Source organism: Lacerta agilis, chromosome 14 (genome assembly GCF_009819535.1).
Source record: "Lacerta agilis isolate rLacAgi1 chromosome 14, rLacAgi1.pri, whole genome shotgun sequence".
NCBI lineage: Eukaryota > Metazoa > Chordata > Lepidosauria > Squamata > Lacertidae > Lacerta > Lacerta agilis.
In genome coordinates, this window is record NC_046325.1 from 31,327,431 (window position 1) to 31,345,889 (window position 18,459).

An 18,459-nucleotide genomic window follows, 5' to 3' on the forward strand; every position below is an offset into this window, starting at 1 on the left:
GAAGTGACATCTGAAGCCACCTGTACCACTGACAGCACAATCCTGTCTATACATGATTGCTCAGTTTTGTGGGGATCATTCCAAGGATTGCACCCTCAAAAAGAAATTTACATCTGTTTTCACCCCAAGAAACAAACTCAGAAAGGGACTGTGGAAATAGAAGTAGGTTAGAGTCACAGGGTGCAAGGTACATTTTAGCCCCTATCCTGAAGGCAGCCCCTATTGCAACCGCTTCTTTCCTCCTTCATGTGGATGACTGCTATTCATTCTTAGTGGGGAAAGTACAGTACATGTACTGACCTTGAGGACATGGCTTCAGTGAAGGCAACCTATCCTCCATTCAGGACACTGGATGACTCAGCTCTCAGTGACAGAAATGTAACAGAGGGATGTGTTGAATCTCCCATCATAGCAACAGGCACTTTCTTAATACAGAATAAATCTGGGGACAATATTTGGTTCAGTAAAATGTGTCATTTCACTTGGTATGTATTTAAAGCATCTTAGTGGTAATCTATACCTTCAGGGAGGAAATTGTCATGTTTGGGACTTTGCCACTTCAGAATACACACATGTGCTAGAGGGAATTGAAAAGTTTGAACGCTTCCCTAGGAAGTGTTAGAATCTCAGGGAGAATTCCAGCCTAGCCTTTCCGCAGTCTAATGGATCCAATTTCTTCCCCTGCACACACTGTGTCTATTCATGTGATGCCTAAATTCTAACAGGCCAAGTCAACCATATGCATGTTTATTCAGAAGCAATTTGAACTATGTTTAAAAGTAAGCACAAAAGATTGCAGCATTAACTGCACCACCTTAATTATGTTTCAGGCTGCATTCCCATACAGCTGGGAGGAAGGCCCATGGAACCCAGTAGGACTTACACTTCTGAGTAGACATACATAGGATTGTGCTGTAAAAGTCAGTTAAACGGAAACCGAGGGCTGTATCCAATGCTACTCCTACTCAGAGTAGACCTGATTAACCTCAAGTCATTAATTTCAATGGGTCTACTCTAAATAGAACTTCTTCAAGACAACCCTCACTCCGGCAATCCTATAATTCAGCGGGATTTACTTTCGAGTAAGCATGCTTATTAAGATAGTGCTATGCAATACGGTACCGATCAGAACATGCAGTTACATTTGTTTGGGATGAATTAATCCGGAGCAAACGTTTGCATTTATACAGGATGCAAACTGCAAACCAGTCTTTAAGAAGAACGCACAGCTGAAACATCGCCCTTTCGGGCTATTCATTCTTGCTGCGGTTCGAAACTGCATTTCCCATCAGCCTGCACGGCTCGCGCCGCCGAGAAAAAAAGGAGGTCACGTGGGAAAGAAAATCCCAACCCCCCCCTCTTAAAGCAGAAGTGATCGAGCGCGGACATTCTTAAAGGGGCCGCGGCAACAACAGCAGCTTATTCGGGTCGTTGCAAGAAAAGAAAACAAGACAGTAAGCGGAAAGCGGGGTGCAGCTGGATAGAAGGTGTGAAAGACGAGGAGGCACCAGAGCTGCGCCCTTTTTAAACATTTTATTTTAAAGAGAGATATGCAGTGTTCAATAAGCGAGGAGGGAGGATGGGAAGTGAGACATGGGGGGAATTAACGGAGAGGACTTTGGCGCGATGAAGGAAGTACAGAGCAACGATTGCAGAAAGGAGGGGCGTGGGTGGTGGTAGTAGATCGCCTAGGCTGGCAGGGTGGTGCTGGGATCGTGTGCATGGGCTGGACGTGGAAACGGGGGTGCCTGTTAAGCACAGAAACATGACTGAATGTTGTCGTGGACGGGTGTCGGGAGGAGGACTGTGGCGTAAAGCAGCAGCGAAGAGTCGGGAGGACAAACATACCTCGGCCAGGCAGCACAGGCGGAGCTTTGCTGGCAGACGGTCCTGTTACCCCCCGAAGGCGCGCGATGCATCCAGGCAGGTCGGGGCTGGTCAGGCGGAATCCCGTGTTTGCTGCCTCCAGCTCCATTATGGGAGGAAGGTGTATAAGCGGACTGAAAGAAACAGGCAGATAAAGCTGTAAGGATCTTGGGGGTAGCGGGGCTAGGAGACGCATCTGCTTTAGATCACGGACGAATGCCGCCATTCGGGATACTTGAATGCTTGAATTAAGAACACCTGGTAAATTTCCGATGTAAACTTAAGAGGGCTGGAGACCTTGGGTTGTGCTAAGTTGAGATCTACTCGGCGGCTACCCGTTGAAACTAGTTAGTTGTGTCTATTATTTCATAAAATTTATGAAATAATTTTTCATATCCCTGCTAGCCTCGAAGTGCCTTACAAAGAGGGGAAAAACAACTAATTAAATATAAAAATAGAAACTGTAAACTAAATACTGCTCAAAGCACTCACAAACATAGTGGTACACAACCGTCTGTCTGATGCCACTAGGCAGAGAGTTCAAAACTGTAGCATTGGCTTCCATGGGCCTACTCTGAGTAAGGTTAGCATTGGATACCACCCCCTGGAGTTATTTCCTGAGACACCTGTCCCTTCCCTGTTACTTTAATAGGCCTGTTGGCATTTCATAACTTCTGCAGTTTCCCCATGCCTGTCTGTAAACTAGCAAAGTGGTTGTGTTACACACCCACACACCCGATCCTAAGCACGGTTTGCAAACCAGATGCACTGTAACACACAGTAACATACTAGACCTGCCCCCTCTGCCTTTCCTCCTCCTGCCTGCTTGTGGTGTAGAGGCTGAGAAGACCTATTATTGGAGGAAGCAGGAGGAAAGTGCTTCTTGGGTCAAGGCTGTGGGAGAAGTGGCATGGAGATGCAACGTTTTCTCCCCAGAAAATCTTGACCCTGCTCATTTATTTTTAAAGCTAACACTACTACTAATGGTTAGAGATTCTGAGTAGCTGCTACACCGAGGCAACTGAATTGAGGACTTTGACACCCAACAGAAAAGCAGGCAGGGTTTTGTCTCTATGTGGAATTGTCATTAGGACCAGGCTCAATTAGGCTCTTCCTTTATCTTATAGTATCTGAGGATTGCAGCATGGAATAACACTAATGCTTGGTTCTTATGTAGTACACCCAGGATGCAGAGCACCTGCAGCATTAAGGGGTTGTTATAAGGGTTAGTGATGAAGCTGAGCCAGTGCTGTTAATCCCCATGTTATTGACTGCCTGTTGGAGGTCTGGTATTGCCTTGATGGCACCTGCTTTCTCTATAGTGCAGGCATGGCCAAACTTGGCCCTCCAGCTGTTTTGGGACTGCAAATCCCACCATCCCTAGCTAACAGGACTAGTGGCCAGGGATGATGGGAATTGTAGTCCCAAAACAGCTGGAGGGCCAGGTTTGGCTATGCCTGCTCTAGTGGTAACAGAATCACAAAGTTGGAAAGGCACCTCAAAGGTTCAAACCCGCCCCCAATGCAGTAAATCTATTACCAGACATTCCTGATAGGAATAAATTGGGATTCTGTATGACTTGGCTACCTGTTAAAGGTCAAAGATGTATGGGCAAGGAACAATGTTCCACTTCTAAAGAGGGGAGTGTTGGGGGGGGGGCTGTGGCCTATTTGAAAGCCATGATCCTTGACCTGGAATCATGCACATGCTAGAATTCTTGCATGTTTCTGCAAGACTGGGAATGGAATCTGAGGCTAAGCCCTGGTAAAGGGAAGGGCTGCTGAGGCAGGTCCTGAATGATAATTTTAAAATGTTATTTGCATACTGAGCTTTTGTTTCCAAGATACTGGAGTGAGCAAAAACACCTATAAACAGATTTGAGGACTTGTATTGGCACATGGACACCCTGGGCTTACTGTTCAAAAAGAGGAAGAAGTATATGCATGTGCATGCATATTTTTTTGAGTGGTAAAATGGAAGTGCATTGCCTAAGATCGGTTCCCATCCGAGACTGTCCTATCCAGTGCTGGGATATTGTTATCAGAAGGTTCAGGGGCCATAGCCCCAAACACTGCTGGGGGGGGGGCTCTTAATTGTTTACCCTTTCCTGCTGATGATATTCATAGGTGACATTGACACTGAGGGCTTGTGCTTTCCTTCCCTGGGTCTTTCCATTTTTGGACTCTCCCTATTTTCTGCATACTTGGGGTGTCCCTACTGTGCTCTTCCCTCTATGTGGCCCTGCTTTCACTACCATACAAGTTGGCACTTCACTGGGTAGTAGGCTCCAACCACCAACCTTCTGGTTAACAGCCAGACACAATGACCCATTGCACCACAGGAGGGCAGGGAATGATAACTGTGGATCTCAAAAGGAACATTCTCCTGAGCAAGGATATAATTGATACAGGATAGACGAAAGCTTATTTGTGGGGTTTAAGGACATAAAAACCTTAGGTGTTGCTGTTAAAAGTTTTCTGATTGAGCTGGGTGTTTTGAACTTCCTAGCAAATATGGAACCAACAACTAGTTAGTCAACTGTGCAGCACCACATCAGCCTCTTGCTGATAATATCCTTCTTTAATGACATTTTCCTTACAGGCAGAGGAAGCTTTATGTTCATTTACGGTAGGGAAGGTGTCTGTCATTTTGAGCCCTAGGCATGGCAGTGACAGTGGCGAATCAGAGGTGTGGGGGGGAAACATTCTGCATGTGCTCAGACACATTATTCCCCAGGTTCCAGGACTGAATCTTTTTGAGTCATAGCTGAATTGAGACCTAAATCATACTCATTTTTCCTGTGATCGTCAGAGCTCCTTTTGTTTTCATTTTATAGGTTTTTCAAATCCAGCCCAGTGAATACTGCTAATTCCTCAACTTTGGTTGCAGATCCGTTCCTAAATTCTGGAGGACTTGGAACCTGTTCAATGGAAAGGGGGTGAAGGTGTTTGCCACCCTGAGGTAAAACAACTTCCAGATAATCTCTTGCAGCAAAAAATACAAACGAGTTTCCTAGTACTTTAAAAACATTCAGTATACTTGACATTCATGTCTATCAGAATATCCCTCCTAATGGCATGTTTTAGAGCAGAATGGGGAACCTTTTGAGATGGAGATGGAATCAATGCTGTCCTACTTGAAAAGGCTGTTGTGAGAATCAGATATGGGTTGTAGAGTGTTTTGCAAGTCAATGAAAGTGCTAAAGAAACAGTAGCAAGCCAGATTAGCCTAACTGATACTGGTGATTTGCTTAAAATACCCACTCTTGCCCAATAGAAAGGGAGAAGCTAATGATTCCCCTTTAGCAAGTCTCTCCAGCTCCCCATCCTACATGTAAATATAATGCAGTATTCCCTCTCTCGGTTGCCAAAGTCCTGCGTTACTTTTGTTATTGAAAATTGTGTCTATGTAGGGCCAGTATTTAAGGTTGGTAATTTCAGGCATGTGCTGAGATCCATGCCTCAACAAAGGGTCACTACCAACCCCTCTGCTATCTCGGCATTTTCACTGTAAGCAACTGAGCTGCGAAAGGAGTAGCAGCACTAGCCTCTGCTCATCTTGCCATCTCCTTCTGGGAAGCTGTATGGATTGGGTCCAGAGGGAGAGAGCTAGAAAATGGGCAGTGATCACAGCAGCAAGGAGGAAGGGGGTTTGCTAAGGGCATCTTGCCCGCCATTTCCCAAGACAGTACCTCCACAAGGTCTAATAGATTTGGCATTTATCATGTTATCTTCCCACAAGGAAGGTGATTCCAGGTGATGCCACTGCTGTGTGAAAAACTAGCCATGGTTTTACCAGCAATGGAATGCTGAATACGGTTGTGCTTTGGAGTAGTAAAGTGCTTCCAATATTTTGACTGTAACTCTCTCAAAAACCCTGTAAAATATGTCACTGGGCAGAACTGAGGGCAGGGTAACCTCCTGTGTGTGCTTAATGGATTTAGCAATAAGGTACTTAAAAACAGTATTTCGACATACAATACCTGGCTAGGGGACAACACTGAGATAGTGACTTATTTAAGGGCTCACCCAGTGAGTCAGTGATTCAAGTGGGTCTTGATCCTCAATCCCAGGATAACCTTCCCATTGCGCTTGGATAATATCTGCTGGCGCTTAGTTCTCTGGATTGTCGCAGAGGTCAGAATGTCCTTCCTCTTACTTCTGTACTTCTGGAGTATAGAAACAAGGACCGCAAGCATTGTTCTATTTTTTTTTTTCCAAAATATGAAATGTTCAGGAAGCTGACTTCTGTACCAAATACTCCATTTCTTTCCCAGTGAGTGTTATAGTAGCCTCTGATATTTGTTTAATAATTTGGTTGATGGAGTGCAAATACTATAGCAGTCAAGGAACAACCTGGGGTGAGGTTTAATCTGCTGACTTGCACTCAGTGTTGATTGGATATCCTTTTCTCTCCCTGCACAGATGCGTCCCTCTGGGATGTGGATGTAGGATGTTAGAACAACAAGTCGAGGAGGTAAAACCTTGGTCATTAACACATGTGATTACGTGACACATCTCTTGTATGCATGTTAAACAAAACAAAGAACAAAAACTTGTCATTATCCAAGAAGGAGAAATTCTGGGAAGCCTTGAATTTGACCTGGCCATGTCTTAAATGAGGGAGAGAGGTACACACTTGCCTATGCCAGTCCTTTTGCCACCTGCCCGGCAGATAGAGACCAAAGCAGCATTGGTACAGGTGGCTTTGTTCCCAATGTAACATTTCTGGACACCATAATTTCCTGGTTACATGTCAAATGCAACAGACTTGGGAATGGAAGAACCATCTCATAATCAAAAGCTTGTTTGGGTCAGAACCACAAAAGATTCACGCCCCTCTGTTTGCTGTGTCCCCCCCTCCAAACTCCCACATGCTCTAATTTAAAGAATCACCAGGGGTGCTGGTTTGGAAGGCTCAGTGTGCAACTGCTTTGGTGCACAGGATCCCTGTAGGGTCAGGCATGCCATTCAGTCTGTGTTCCATCCCACCTCCCACTTATTCAGCTTGCGTGTGTGAATCAGGTTCAGCAGGCTCAAGTGCAAAAATCTGCTAGTGTGGCACACAGTTGCTTAGTCACCATGATTTCCCTCAGATTGCCCCAAGGATTCAACTCATGCCCCCATATGCTGACAATGGAGGGGGCTGTGCCTTTCATTATTTGCTCAGGCTGTGCAGTTTGGTGAGCTGGAGGACCTTTCTTTCTTTCTGAGAGCCAGCGTGGTGTAGTGGTTAAGAGTGGTGGACTTGTAATCTGGTGAACCGGGTTTGCTTCCCCTCTCCTCCACATGAAGCTGCTGGGTGACCTTGGGCTAGTCACACTTCTCTGAAGTCTCTCAGCCTCACTCACCTCACAGAGTGTTTGTTGTGGGGGAGGAAGGGAAAGGAGATTGTTATCTCCTTTGAGACTCCTTAAGGGGAGTGAAAGGCAGGATATCAAGTCCAAACTCCTCTTCCTCCTCCTCCTCCTCTTCGCTTCTTCCTTCCTTTCTCAATAAGGTTGTGGATTCAAATTCAACCAGCCCCTCCACTCCTTTCAGAAGAAGTGGGACAGAAGCGTATATACCTTAGAATCTATCTATTGCAAAAATGAAGGGAGTTCTGTACATCCAAACACCATCGTTGTTTGGAAGGGCAGTTGTTAGCAGGCAGCTTAAGAATGGATACAAGGAAATCTCTTCCTATAAAGAGTACTCATTTACAGGGCTGGACAGAGTTGGGAGGACAGGTCTTTTAACAGCTATTACCCTTCATCCCCATCACCTGGTACTTGACAATATCAGTTGCTGGTAACAAAGAAAGGAATGTGGTTGCTTCCATCTTGTGCTTTGCAACTTCCTGGGTGCCTCTGGTTGGCCATCATTGAAAAAAGGTGCTGAAGTAGATGTATTTTGGTGTGCTCTAGCAAGGCTTTTTTCTATCTCCTTAAACAGTTTCTGTGGATAATGTTCTTCAGGCTAGGAGTCATTATTTATCTTAAGGTGTGGGATGGGAAGCTATGGGGAGGAGTGTTGGGATTGGAGACTTTTGAATGTGCCCCCCCTCTATCCTCATGTTCAGGAGCTGACCACTGTGCGTGTCCAAGATCCTCGTGTCCAGAACGAGGGCTCCTGGAACTCTTATGTGGACTACAAAATATTCCTCCACGTAAGTATGGCAAAGCTGGAGCTGGAAGGGGTCCAAAGAGCAACAGCTAAAATGACTGGAAATATGGCTTGTCATCTCATGTAGAAAACATTTGTAGATAAATCCTTCTTCTAACAAAGCCATCTTCACCTGGTGCTGAAATGGCCACCTCTGCTACTTCTTCAAACTGCTGCGTAAGTGAGAGTAAACTGCCTGTATTCCAGTCCCTCTGGCAACTGCACAGAATTTGGAAAAGTCAACTTTGCATCGCGGGCAGGCAGAAGGCAAGAGACAGCAGGAATTCTCCTGCTATTTGTTTCTTACCTTTTCCAAAGCTCTGCACAAGTGAGACAAGACTCCAAGAGAGCTCATTAGTAGGCACAGCGGGAAGAAAGATACATTTTCTTTTGCTTGTGGTGGAGTTCGGAGAATGAAAGAAACAGCAGGAGGAAATATTGCTGCTTCTTCCCTTCTCCAGGTTGCGGTGCAAAGAAGTCTGAAAGAGACTTCTAGGAGTCATGGGTACTCTCCACTGGCACCTTATATTGGTCCACGCAGCTCAGTATTGTCTCCATTGGCATGCAGCAGCACCTTCCAAGGTTTCAGACAGGGTTCTCCCTGCCTCTGCTTGGAGATGCCGTGGATTGAATCTCAAACCTTCTATGAAGAAAGCAGGTGTTCTGCCATTAAGCTACAACCCTAATCCAGGGATTGTGCTGGTCCTTAGGCTATAACAGAGTGACCTCTGAGGAAAACAGAAGCTAGCCATCTCTGGATTAGAGGATTATGTGGAGGATGGCTGGGAGTCAAACTATTTTGGGGACCTTTCCTGCTGGTTTAGAGGCTGGACCACCAGATCATGCAGATAAATAGGGGATGGCTAGTGCAAAGCACCCTTCATGTTACCTTTTCCTGCAGCATCTGACTGACAACTGCAATAATAGTCACATTTCCGAGGCCTTAATTGTAGGTACCTCTTTGAGAGACAGAAGGAAATGTAAGACAAACAAATCTGTTGCTAATAGTTAAAGGACATTAAAGAGAAAAAGGCCATTCTTTTAATACAAAAAAAAAAAATCAAACGGCAAGCATGCTCTTTGCTGACACAGCCTCACATGTTGGTCAATGAAAGCTTTAATTCAGTCATCATAATGATTAAAAGTTTGCATCTCCAGTTCTCATGGCACAAAGTGTCTATAATGCTAGTGCTGCTTTAACAAAATGGCCAGCAGAGGGAGACAGCTTGGAAAAAGAGCCTGAGATAAGACAATGAAAGTGTGGGGGGTTGGGTGGGCGTGGGGGTAATCTCAGAGCAACACACTCTCTTCTCATTATGCAGACCAACAGCAAAGCCTTTACAGCCAAGACATCCTGTGTACGCAGACGGTACCGTGAGTTCGTGTGGCTGAAGAAACAGCTGCAGAAAAATGCCGGCTTGGTGTAAGTGTGAAATGGCAAACTTTTCAGAGCCCGCTGTACCCACAAAGGCCCTGTCTGCGAACCCTATGAAAAACATCACCAGGATAGGCAGGGTCTATGCCCCAATATAGCTCTGTTGAAAATAAAACTAGTTGAGGTTTCTAAATGCATTTGTTTGAATGGAAGCCTTTAAAATGTGCCTAATGAAGAGCGGCTCATTGTGAGAGCACATGCTTTACATGCAGAGGATCCCATGTTCATTCCCTGACGTCTTCAGTTAAAAGTGATCTGGAGTAACAGTGCTGCGAAAAGGATCCCCTGCCTGGCACCTTTGGAGAGCTGCTGCCAGTCACAGATGTTACTGGCAAGAAGGAGCAATAGCTACCCTCTGAATAAGGCTGCTTTATATGTTGATTTCTTTTATTAGAACTTAGAAGAGGCTTGCAATTTACCTTTTGCAAAGTTCATGTTACATCTATTAACTTGCAGGCAAACCCAGCTCTGATACTGCTCTAGCATCTGCTCTGATACTGAACTAGTATCCTGGAACCTACATAACGTTTCTGTAAACCCAGCTTGCTAATTTAGTGCTGCGGACCATTCAATGGCATCAGCTTCAACTTGCAGAGATGCTGAGTTTTTCGTAAGGAGACCCATCATGCGCTAACAACTCCTGTCAAGCTTGTGGAAGATGTGCATCTCACTAATGTGCTTTTGCCAGTTTCATTGCCAAAATCAAAGGAGTCGTGTGAGAATTTGCTGGAAGTCATTTTCATTCCTGACAAGAGCAAAATGCAGGAGGTAGCTGATAGAACTAGTAGTTTCCAGAGGGATCCCTTTTCAATAGTGCACAACAAGCTCTTGGAATATAGTCAGAGACTGGAAGCATCTCTTTTCCTGTTAATATGCTTGCAACTTGAGAGGAGTGTCTTCATTCTTACCCCCCTCCCCAATCTTTCAGGCCTGTCCCAGAACTTCCAGGGAAGTCCACCTTCTTTGCAGGCAGCACTGATGAATTCATTGAGAAGCGGAGGCAAGGGCTGCAGCAGTTCCTGGAGAAGTGAGTAGAAAGTAGGAACGAAGGTGGGGGAGAGCAGAGTTATGAGCTTGGATGCTATCATACATTTGGCAGAAATGTGGGTATATGTTGGGCTTCTCCATAAGAAAGAATGCTCCCATGAGTTGCAGGTAAAAAAAGCTGAGCTTTTTTAGGGGAGCCAAAGTTGTTGAGCTTCTTTGGGGGAGCCAGTGATCTACCACAGACGTCCAGTGATCTACCGGTAGATCCACCTGTTAGACGTGCCTGCATTAATGTGTTCCATTCCTCATAATCTGCCCCTTTCTTTTTCCCTTCTGGCCTGGGATAAGCTTCAGTTGCACTTCTTTTTTAATTCTTACCCTGTTCTCCTGTTAAGAAGCTTTGGGTGTAAGGTGGGTTCACCCCGCTTTATCTTTGAAAGCTCTCTGTAAGGTAGCCTAGGCCAGACACAGACGGGTGCCCTGGCCTAGGGTTACCCAGAGGACTTCATGGTGGAAGGTCTTCTCCTAGTCCAATACATTCACTTTGCTATCCCGGCTCTCACTTGTGGAGACTGACTTAGAAATGTAATTGGAGTGAGCATCAGTTAGCCCAGGGTGAGCAGAGGGTGGGCAACACCTCCTTTCCTCCACTTGGATGATCCCCACTGCAAGGAAGGTGCTCTGTTGTGCTGTCAGGGGAAGCGCATGCGCAATAGCCCAATGGCTGAGTACATGCTTCACATGCAGCAGGTCTTGGATTCAGATCCTGTTATTTCCAGGTCGGCCTGGGAAAGACCCCCCCACCTGAACCCAGGAGAGCCATTGCCAGTGGACAATACTGAACCATTGGTCTGACTTGGTATAAGGCAATTTCCTGTATATCTCATGGCCCTTTAAAACTTGGAGAGTTAGACAGGCTAGCTCTGTGGTGAAGTCTTTCAGTATGTGGGAAATACAACATAGCAGTTATGTGTTGTGTTTCTCCTGGCCTCTACAAAGATGTTGTGCAGATGTAATCATTCAACCTGAGTGTATTCTCCAGGTGTCTCAAGCAATTTGTTGGGAATAACAGTTTGAGAAACATTATATCTATTAATTTTTTTAAAATAGTTATACTTTACCTTTCCACTTAAAAAAACACCTGCCACAATGCCCAAAGTGACTTCCAACATGTTTTAAAGTAGTAATGGGTTAGATCAGGTTGGGGAACCTATAACCCTACTGTACTGTACTGTACTGTACTGTACTGTACTGTGGGATCACTCGTAGCCAAGTAAGATTGTCTTCCATGCAGAGGCATAGCGTGGAGGGTGCAGTGGGTGCCGTGGCCCTGGGTGCAATTTTGAGAGGGGGCGCAAACAGGTACCCCCACAGCAGGCTCCTTCATTGGCGAGTGGGTGGCAGCGCTGTCACCCACCCATCTCAGCTGCGGCACACCTCATGCCCAGTGGCAGCAGCTCTCCCACTGGGTCACATATGACCCAGGCCTGACCTGGCAGCAGAGAGCAGAAGTTTCCCTGCCCCTCTCCTACCTTGAACTGTGGTGCACAGGAGGGCGCCCTCCACACCCCGCTACCCTCGGGGACACACCCCACGTGTCTGCCCCGGGCAGTGTGGGCACACGCTTTGCCACTGCTTCCATGAATATGGTCTTAACAGTGTGTCCGTGGGGGCCAATTCTGGATCCACACATCCTTCTACAGCGGGGACATAGGTTTCCAGGCGGGAGTTGATCATGGTAAGGATTTGCCAAATGTGCCTTCCTCTTAGCTCATTTCTCCCTTTCATCCTGAGTTTGTGCCTCTTCAAAGTCCATGGCGCCTTTGGTAGAGGCTATTCTCCAATTGGAGCACTCGCAGTCCAGTGTTTCCCAGTTGTCAGTGTTTATACTGCATATTTTGAGCTTTGCCTTGAGAGCATCTTTAAACCTCTTTTGTTGTCCACCAGCATTACGCTTTCCATTCTTAAGTTGGGAATAGAGTAGTTGCTTTGGAAGACGATAATCAGGCATCTGAACAATATGACCAGGCTGCTGGAATACAACTCCCATGATCACTCAACATTTCCCATGCTGGCTTGCTGGGGCTGATGTGGTTTGGAGTCCAGCAACATCTGGAGGGCCACAGGTTCACCAGTCCTGAGTTACCGGTAGATCCTAAGTTATTTAATTCAAATAATTTATATACCACTTAACCACAATAGACTTGAAGCAGATTACAAGGAGTACAGTGTATGAACTTAGGTCCCATTGAAATCAATGGAACAAGTTAACCATGACTTAATTACTATTGTTTGCAATGGGAACCAAGTGCAACATTATCTGGATCCAAAGTAATATATACATAACAATGTTTTTCAAAGGTTGCAAATTGAGAGACACAATCACAGCAAACACAACAACATTAAAACTAAGGGATTGGTAGAAAATCTTTCAACTCAGTGAGCCAAAAGCCTGTCTCAAAGGGGAAGTCTTAACTTGATGGCGGAACAGGACTGTCTCTACCTTTAACTGAGAGGTTGTCACTTTGAGCAGCAGATGCTTGGAGCTAGACTGACAGCCTTCACTGGACCCTATGATTGTTCTCTTTTGTAGGGCAGAGGTTTGTGTGCATTTGGCTTATCTCTCACTCCCTTAGCTAGCCTGCTGAAAGCTAAGACTTGGCTATGTGGAAGAGAAGGGCAGGAAGGGCTCATTGATCTGGGAAGCAGTCCTAGGGAAGGCTCTCTTGTACAGAAAGCATTGTTTACCAGGCACTGCTTGCTGTCCCTTTTGTTTGGTACTTACCACCTTCCATTTTCCTTTCGAGGGTGGTACAGAATGTTGTGCTCCTTTCGGATAGCCAGCTGCACCTCTTCCTCCAGAGCCAGCTCTCTATACCAGAGATTGAAGCTTGTGTCCAGGGTCGGGGCTCTCTGAGCGTCACAGATGCCATTCTCCATTACGCCATGTCAAACTGTGGTTGGGTGCAGGAGGAGGAAAGCCATTCCGCTCTGCTGGCCAAAGGGGACTTCAGCAGCAGGTAATCGGAACTGGGTGTGATGGTGCAGTTTGTACTAGATGCTGAAAACTCTGAAGCGAATCGAGAATGCAAACAGCTCCCATCTGGGGGAAATAGAGCTGGATTGGAAGAGGAATGTCAGTATTTGAATGGGAAATCAGTCGCGTATGAGCCCTGCTCCTGTCTCTTCTCTCTCCCAGAGACAGGGCAGAAAAAGTAGAGTAGTGCCAGTGTTTCCAGGAACATCATGCTTTCCACCTCCTTCTCAATCAAGTGCCATCAGCCTCCTCTTTAATCAAGTAAGCAAGGCTTGGACATCACCAAGCAATTAACCACCGCACTACAGGCTTTTTCAGTAGTTGGATTTCATCATTTCCCGTAATTTCCAAAAAACTGTTATGATTTTGAGCCGAAGGGGGTGAACTAAATTCTGGTCTTGAAAGCTTTCCTCCCTTTCAGATATAGTTTTGTTGAATTTGTTATAATACGAGTGTTTGTGTGTGTGTTTAGTGAGGCTTAAGTTACTGAGTACAGTATTTTCCACAGTATTTTCCTGCTCATCTACAACTGTGTGCTGTTCTCTCATCTCCCGCTTTTCCTGAATCCACAGTGGTGCTTTGGTCTTAGACTGGCTATGGTTCTTGACCAGTCAAAGCAGCTACACCATACTTCCCAAGAGATGAACTGCAGCATTCTTCCATATCACACAGGATTCCTGGGTGCGCCATTTGAAAGTGTGGTGCTTTGTCTCTTTAAGCAACTGTGTGCATGGGGGTGGTGGGTGGGGCAATCCTAACCATATTTCTCAGAGCAGGGGTGGGCAGAGGTCATGCTTGCAGGATCTGTTTTGGTTTTTACTAGAACCCCAAGATCTACCAATCAGAGTCGGGTACAACAATGGTTGTTGCCATTGTTAAACCATTGGAAGCCCAAAATCCATGCTGACCTACTTCAAATCACCTAGAGCTCTCCCAGTAGATCCTGATGTGCCATCTGCCCCCCTCTATCTTAAATGATACATTGGCACTGTAGGTGTAAATGTGTTTTAACTCGTATAATTCTAAACCAAGGAACTCTTGAGATGTATAGTTCTGTGAAGGAACCAGAGATTTTCAATGAAGTATTATCTCTCTTCCCTGCCTTCCCCTTTTTCTTGAAATCCAACCCTCCTTTTCTCTTACCTCCTTGTTTTGAAACCCAACCCTCTTTTCCAAAAGCTCTGTGGAATCTCACCCTCATTGGAGTGACATCAGCATGGAAGACAGCCAGTTGGAGAGCCCGGATTCTGAGGAAGAGGAGCCACTGCCGGTTGACTCTGTAGCATCAGCTGACTTTGTCAAGGAACAGTGAGAGCAAGAAGGAAAAGGGCTCCGCCCAGGATGTGCTTGGAGCTCTGTCTCTAGCCCTTTCCTGGAAATTGCATTGCCTGTCAAAACTCCAGGGTCCAACTCCTGTGATGTAACTGGTGACCTGAGTGAGCGACCAGCCTAGACCGATGCCCCAGAAGCTGAAGCTCACGCCTAGGAATACTGCAGTAGCTGTAAATTATATGATGTAGCTCCTGTTCTTGCAGTCTGATCCTGCCTTGTAGAAAATGAGCTGGCTTCCAGCAAGGGCATGTCAGCCTATCACTTCTTATCCCACCTTCTGTAGATTTTGGCAAACAATCCTACGCAGGAAGCTGTTCGGTTTTGTTTTGGCTGCGTTCCCTTTCTCTCCCTCCTCCTCTCCATCACTGATAGTGTTTCTCGCAGAGGCCCAGCTGTCTTTGGTTACCCTGTAGGCGTGTCAAAAACAGTTCGCCTGGGGTTGGACTTTCCTTTGTTACAGAGAGCCAGAGAGCCCACCTGCTGGCTGTGGATGCCAAGCCCACATCTGGGTTTCCCTGGCGAAGCTGCATGCAGCTGGGATGAGTGGCTGCACACCCTCGCCAGCTCATTAGCACCAGAGCTGATTCTTCTGGTTACAGGGTGCATGTGTTAAGAACATAGAGGGGGAAATGGGGGGGGGGGTTATTCTGTAATACTCTTTGATGCATGCAACCCATCATGTGCTCTAGAAATAAGATGACCCCTCCATACACCCACCACTGTGTTTCTTTGTGAGGGTATTAGATAATTTCCTTCCAATTGTTGTTGCACAGGCGTCAGACCAGAGATCTTCTAGAGATCCTCTGACTTGCCCATTCTCATTTGGGTAGAAGATAATGCAGAGCTAAAATAAATGGGCTCGAATAGGCTGGGAGGCCTTCATGAAACATTCCTTACTTTCTCTTTTTTGCTGTTTCTTCTCCTCTGTCTCCCTTGCCTTCCAAAGTTTGGTGTACTATGAAATTAGGCTTCTGGTGATACCCACACACTTCCCCGAAAACCCTTTTTAATGAATGTTAGGAAGTTTCTTGCCCTCCAACATCAACTCTGGTGCCTGGATGCTTTCTGCTGTAACTTGCAGATTCAGTTTGTGGGCTTCGAGTTTTGAAATGGCCGAGAAACTCCTCAATCAAAGTGCTTTGGCCTTTTTTCAGACCTCTTTCTCTCTCCAACAATCTCAGTAAAACAAACATGCAAGTAGAACTGCTATCGCCTGAAAAGCTCTGGTCATACGTTGCTTTTAATCGTTCATTTTCCCACTCCCCAGTCTGCCACCCAGTTATGACATATTTTCTTTTTAGATGTGGAACTGAGGAGGGTGCAGAAGAGCAAAAGAAGCAAGTGTCCTCTCTTTCAAGTTCTGGTGGTGTATATAGAATAGTGTGTATAGTAAGTAATAATGGAATATCCTATTACATCCATCAACAGACAGGCCAAGTTCAGATATACACCTCTCCAGTTGTTGACTTTCCAGTCATTTTGACCTTAGGATGTAAGCTGCAAGGCACTCATCACTAGTGGTGGTGGAAGGGCACTTCCTTTTTTTTTTTTTTTTTCCATAATCTTTTTATTCGAAATTTACAAGCATACATTATATTTACAATACTTTCTTATAAAACATTTCTGTGTTCTGACCTCTCAAGGTCTGGACTTCCCTCAATCCTTCGTTCTGGTTTTCACAATATCGTTTCTTTGTTTTTATATTTATTCCATATATTATTGCTTTAATTTTCACAATCAACTTAATCTCTATTATATCATCATACAATAACATTCATTTTATGCTACAAAGCCTCCTGTAATCCTACAAACGTATTCAATTGTGTATATTTTCTCAAGTAATTAACAAATTTTTTCCAATCGTCGATAAATTTCTGATGGTGGAAGGGCACTTCCTCTTGCCGGATCTTATAGCACTGGCAATCATGGGAGCATCCATGTGAGGGCGGTGAGTGGCATGTGTCTTTCCCATTTTATCAGAGTCCACCCCCTTGAGTACTGATGAAGCAGGAAGGGATTTTGTTTCATTCATGCACACTTCCCAGCAGCCACAGATTGCAGCACAGAGAAGGAGATCCCTTGCTGCAATAGGTGCACAAGGAGAACATCCTCTAAGAGACTGTATATGTGAATTTTCAGAAATGTGTATACTTGCAAAAATAAAATTTAAAAAAGGATAACATTTCCAGGCGATGTCCATTTACAGTGCTTTGCTTTTTACCCACCCTGAGAATGTTTGATTTAACCTTTTATCTTACAAGCAGTGCTTTTATCTGAAGCAAAGGTAAAACAATGTGCAAAATGCAGTTCCCTTGTGAATAACCTCTGCCAACCTCATCCCACACTTGTAGCACCTATCATATTATGCATGGATTGCCAGTGGATAGTTCAGGTGCTTGGCTAGGGACATGTAAATAGGAGGAGTTAGAGCCAATCCAGGTTAAATATTATTATTATTTAGGAGACATGGGAGACTCCAGTGTCCTTGGTAAGGTTTTGGTTAACCTTTCACTAAAGGCATAAAAAATGGGCAGCCCTGAATATAGAAACAGGGAAGGTCTCTTATGATATTGGGGCAAACAGGAGAGTGTTTTGGTGATGGGGTGATCTGTCAATTAGTTTCCACTTGGCATGGATATGTTTCCTTGGCTGAAAGACTGGTATGTCTGGAGGTGGGAAAAGGTTTTACTGGCAAGTCGGATAGGTCATGAATCTGGGATTTTAAAAAATCTTGTAGCAGCCTTGGGGGATCTGTGGCTGTCCAGATGTTGTTGAATTCCAATTCCCATCAGCCCCAACCAGCCATAATTTGCTTAGTAAGCTGTTTTCTGTCATGAACTTGGCCTCTGCTTGTGGCACGTGGTACTTTGGATTACGCTGGTGTTGGTGTTCGAGCTGTTGCTGGATACATGACTTTGTTTTGTAGGGATTTACACCCAAGTGGACTTCTAGTCTATTTCAACTTGATGATCCATGGTTGCACAGCATCGCAATTAAGAGACAGAAGTCCCTCAGTTCAAATTCCAGCTTGATCAAGAACTCACCAAGTAGATTTAAGAGATGGTATTATTCACTGGCCTTGCCTCTCTGCCTGTAACATAGGGATAATAATGCTGGCCTTCCTTACTAGGGACGCTAAGGATTAATGAGATCATGTACATGAAGTGTTTGAGCATTTAGGTACAGTACTATGTATCTATTTAAGTCCCTCTACGTTATTTCAACTGCATAGTTGCTGCTGCAGCATGGCTCCTTTTCATGCCCTTCTGGTGCCAAAAGAACCCAAGGTCATGTTCAAGGGGGTTGCTGATGTGCTACTTCTGACACAAGTACTTCTGACACAGTTGCTGTCTTGTGTTAGAGTCTTAAGTTAGTGGAGCGCTGTAGGAAGTAGTCATGCAGCTGAGGCTATATCAGACTAGGCACTGATTATTACTTTAAAAAATTGAGATGTGATACCTCTGGAGGCCCTCCACCACCGCCCCCAAATTTCACATCTCCTCTGCCTCTCCTTAGTTATGGCTTTACATTGCAGGGGGCTTTTGGGCCTTGTGCGCTGCAAAAGGGATCAAGCCAAATGCGCAGGTGGAGGGTGGGCAAAGAGGACTTTGAAACCTACAGAGGAAAATTCTCAAAATGTCAAAAGAAGTTCACTTCAA

The 18,459-nt window shown here is 45.3% G+C and overlaps 1 protein-coding gene and 1 long non-coding RNA gene across 2 annotated transcripts; both read left to right on the top strand.

Moving 5' to 3' along the window:
• The first annotated feature begins 1,395 nt into the window (after nt 1-1,395).
• Nucleotides 1,396-6,477, top strand: LOC117058412. The gene is made up of 3 exons (XR_004427861.1): nt 1,396-1,487; nt 4,703-4,827; nt 6,291-6,477. It is a non-coding gene; the product is annotated as an uncharacterized LOC117058412 (long non-coding RNA).
• Nucleotides 6,478-7,839: 1,362 nt separating this feature from the next.
• On the top strand, nt 7,840-15,429 carry SNX11 (sorting nexin 11). Its single transcript, XM_033169573.1, has 5 exons — nt 7,840-8,013; nt 9,332-9,432; nt 10,373-10,471; nt 13,239-13,451; nt 14,648-15,429. Exons 1-5 carry the CDS (start codon nt 7,855-7,857, stop codon nt 14,778-14,780), a joined length of 705 nt encoding a protein of 234 aa, XP_033025464.1. The 5' UTR covers nt 7,840-7,854; the 3' UTR covers nt 14,781-15,429.
• Nucleotides 15,430-18,459: the final 3,030 nt, after the last annotated feature.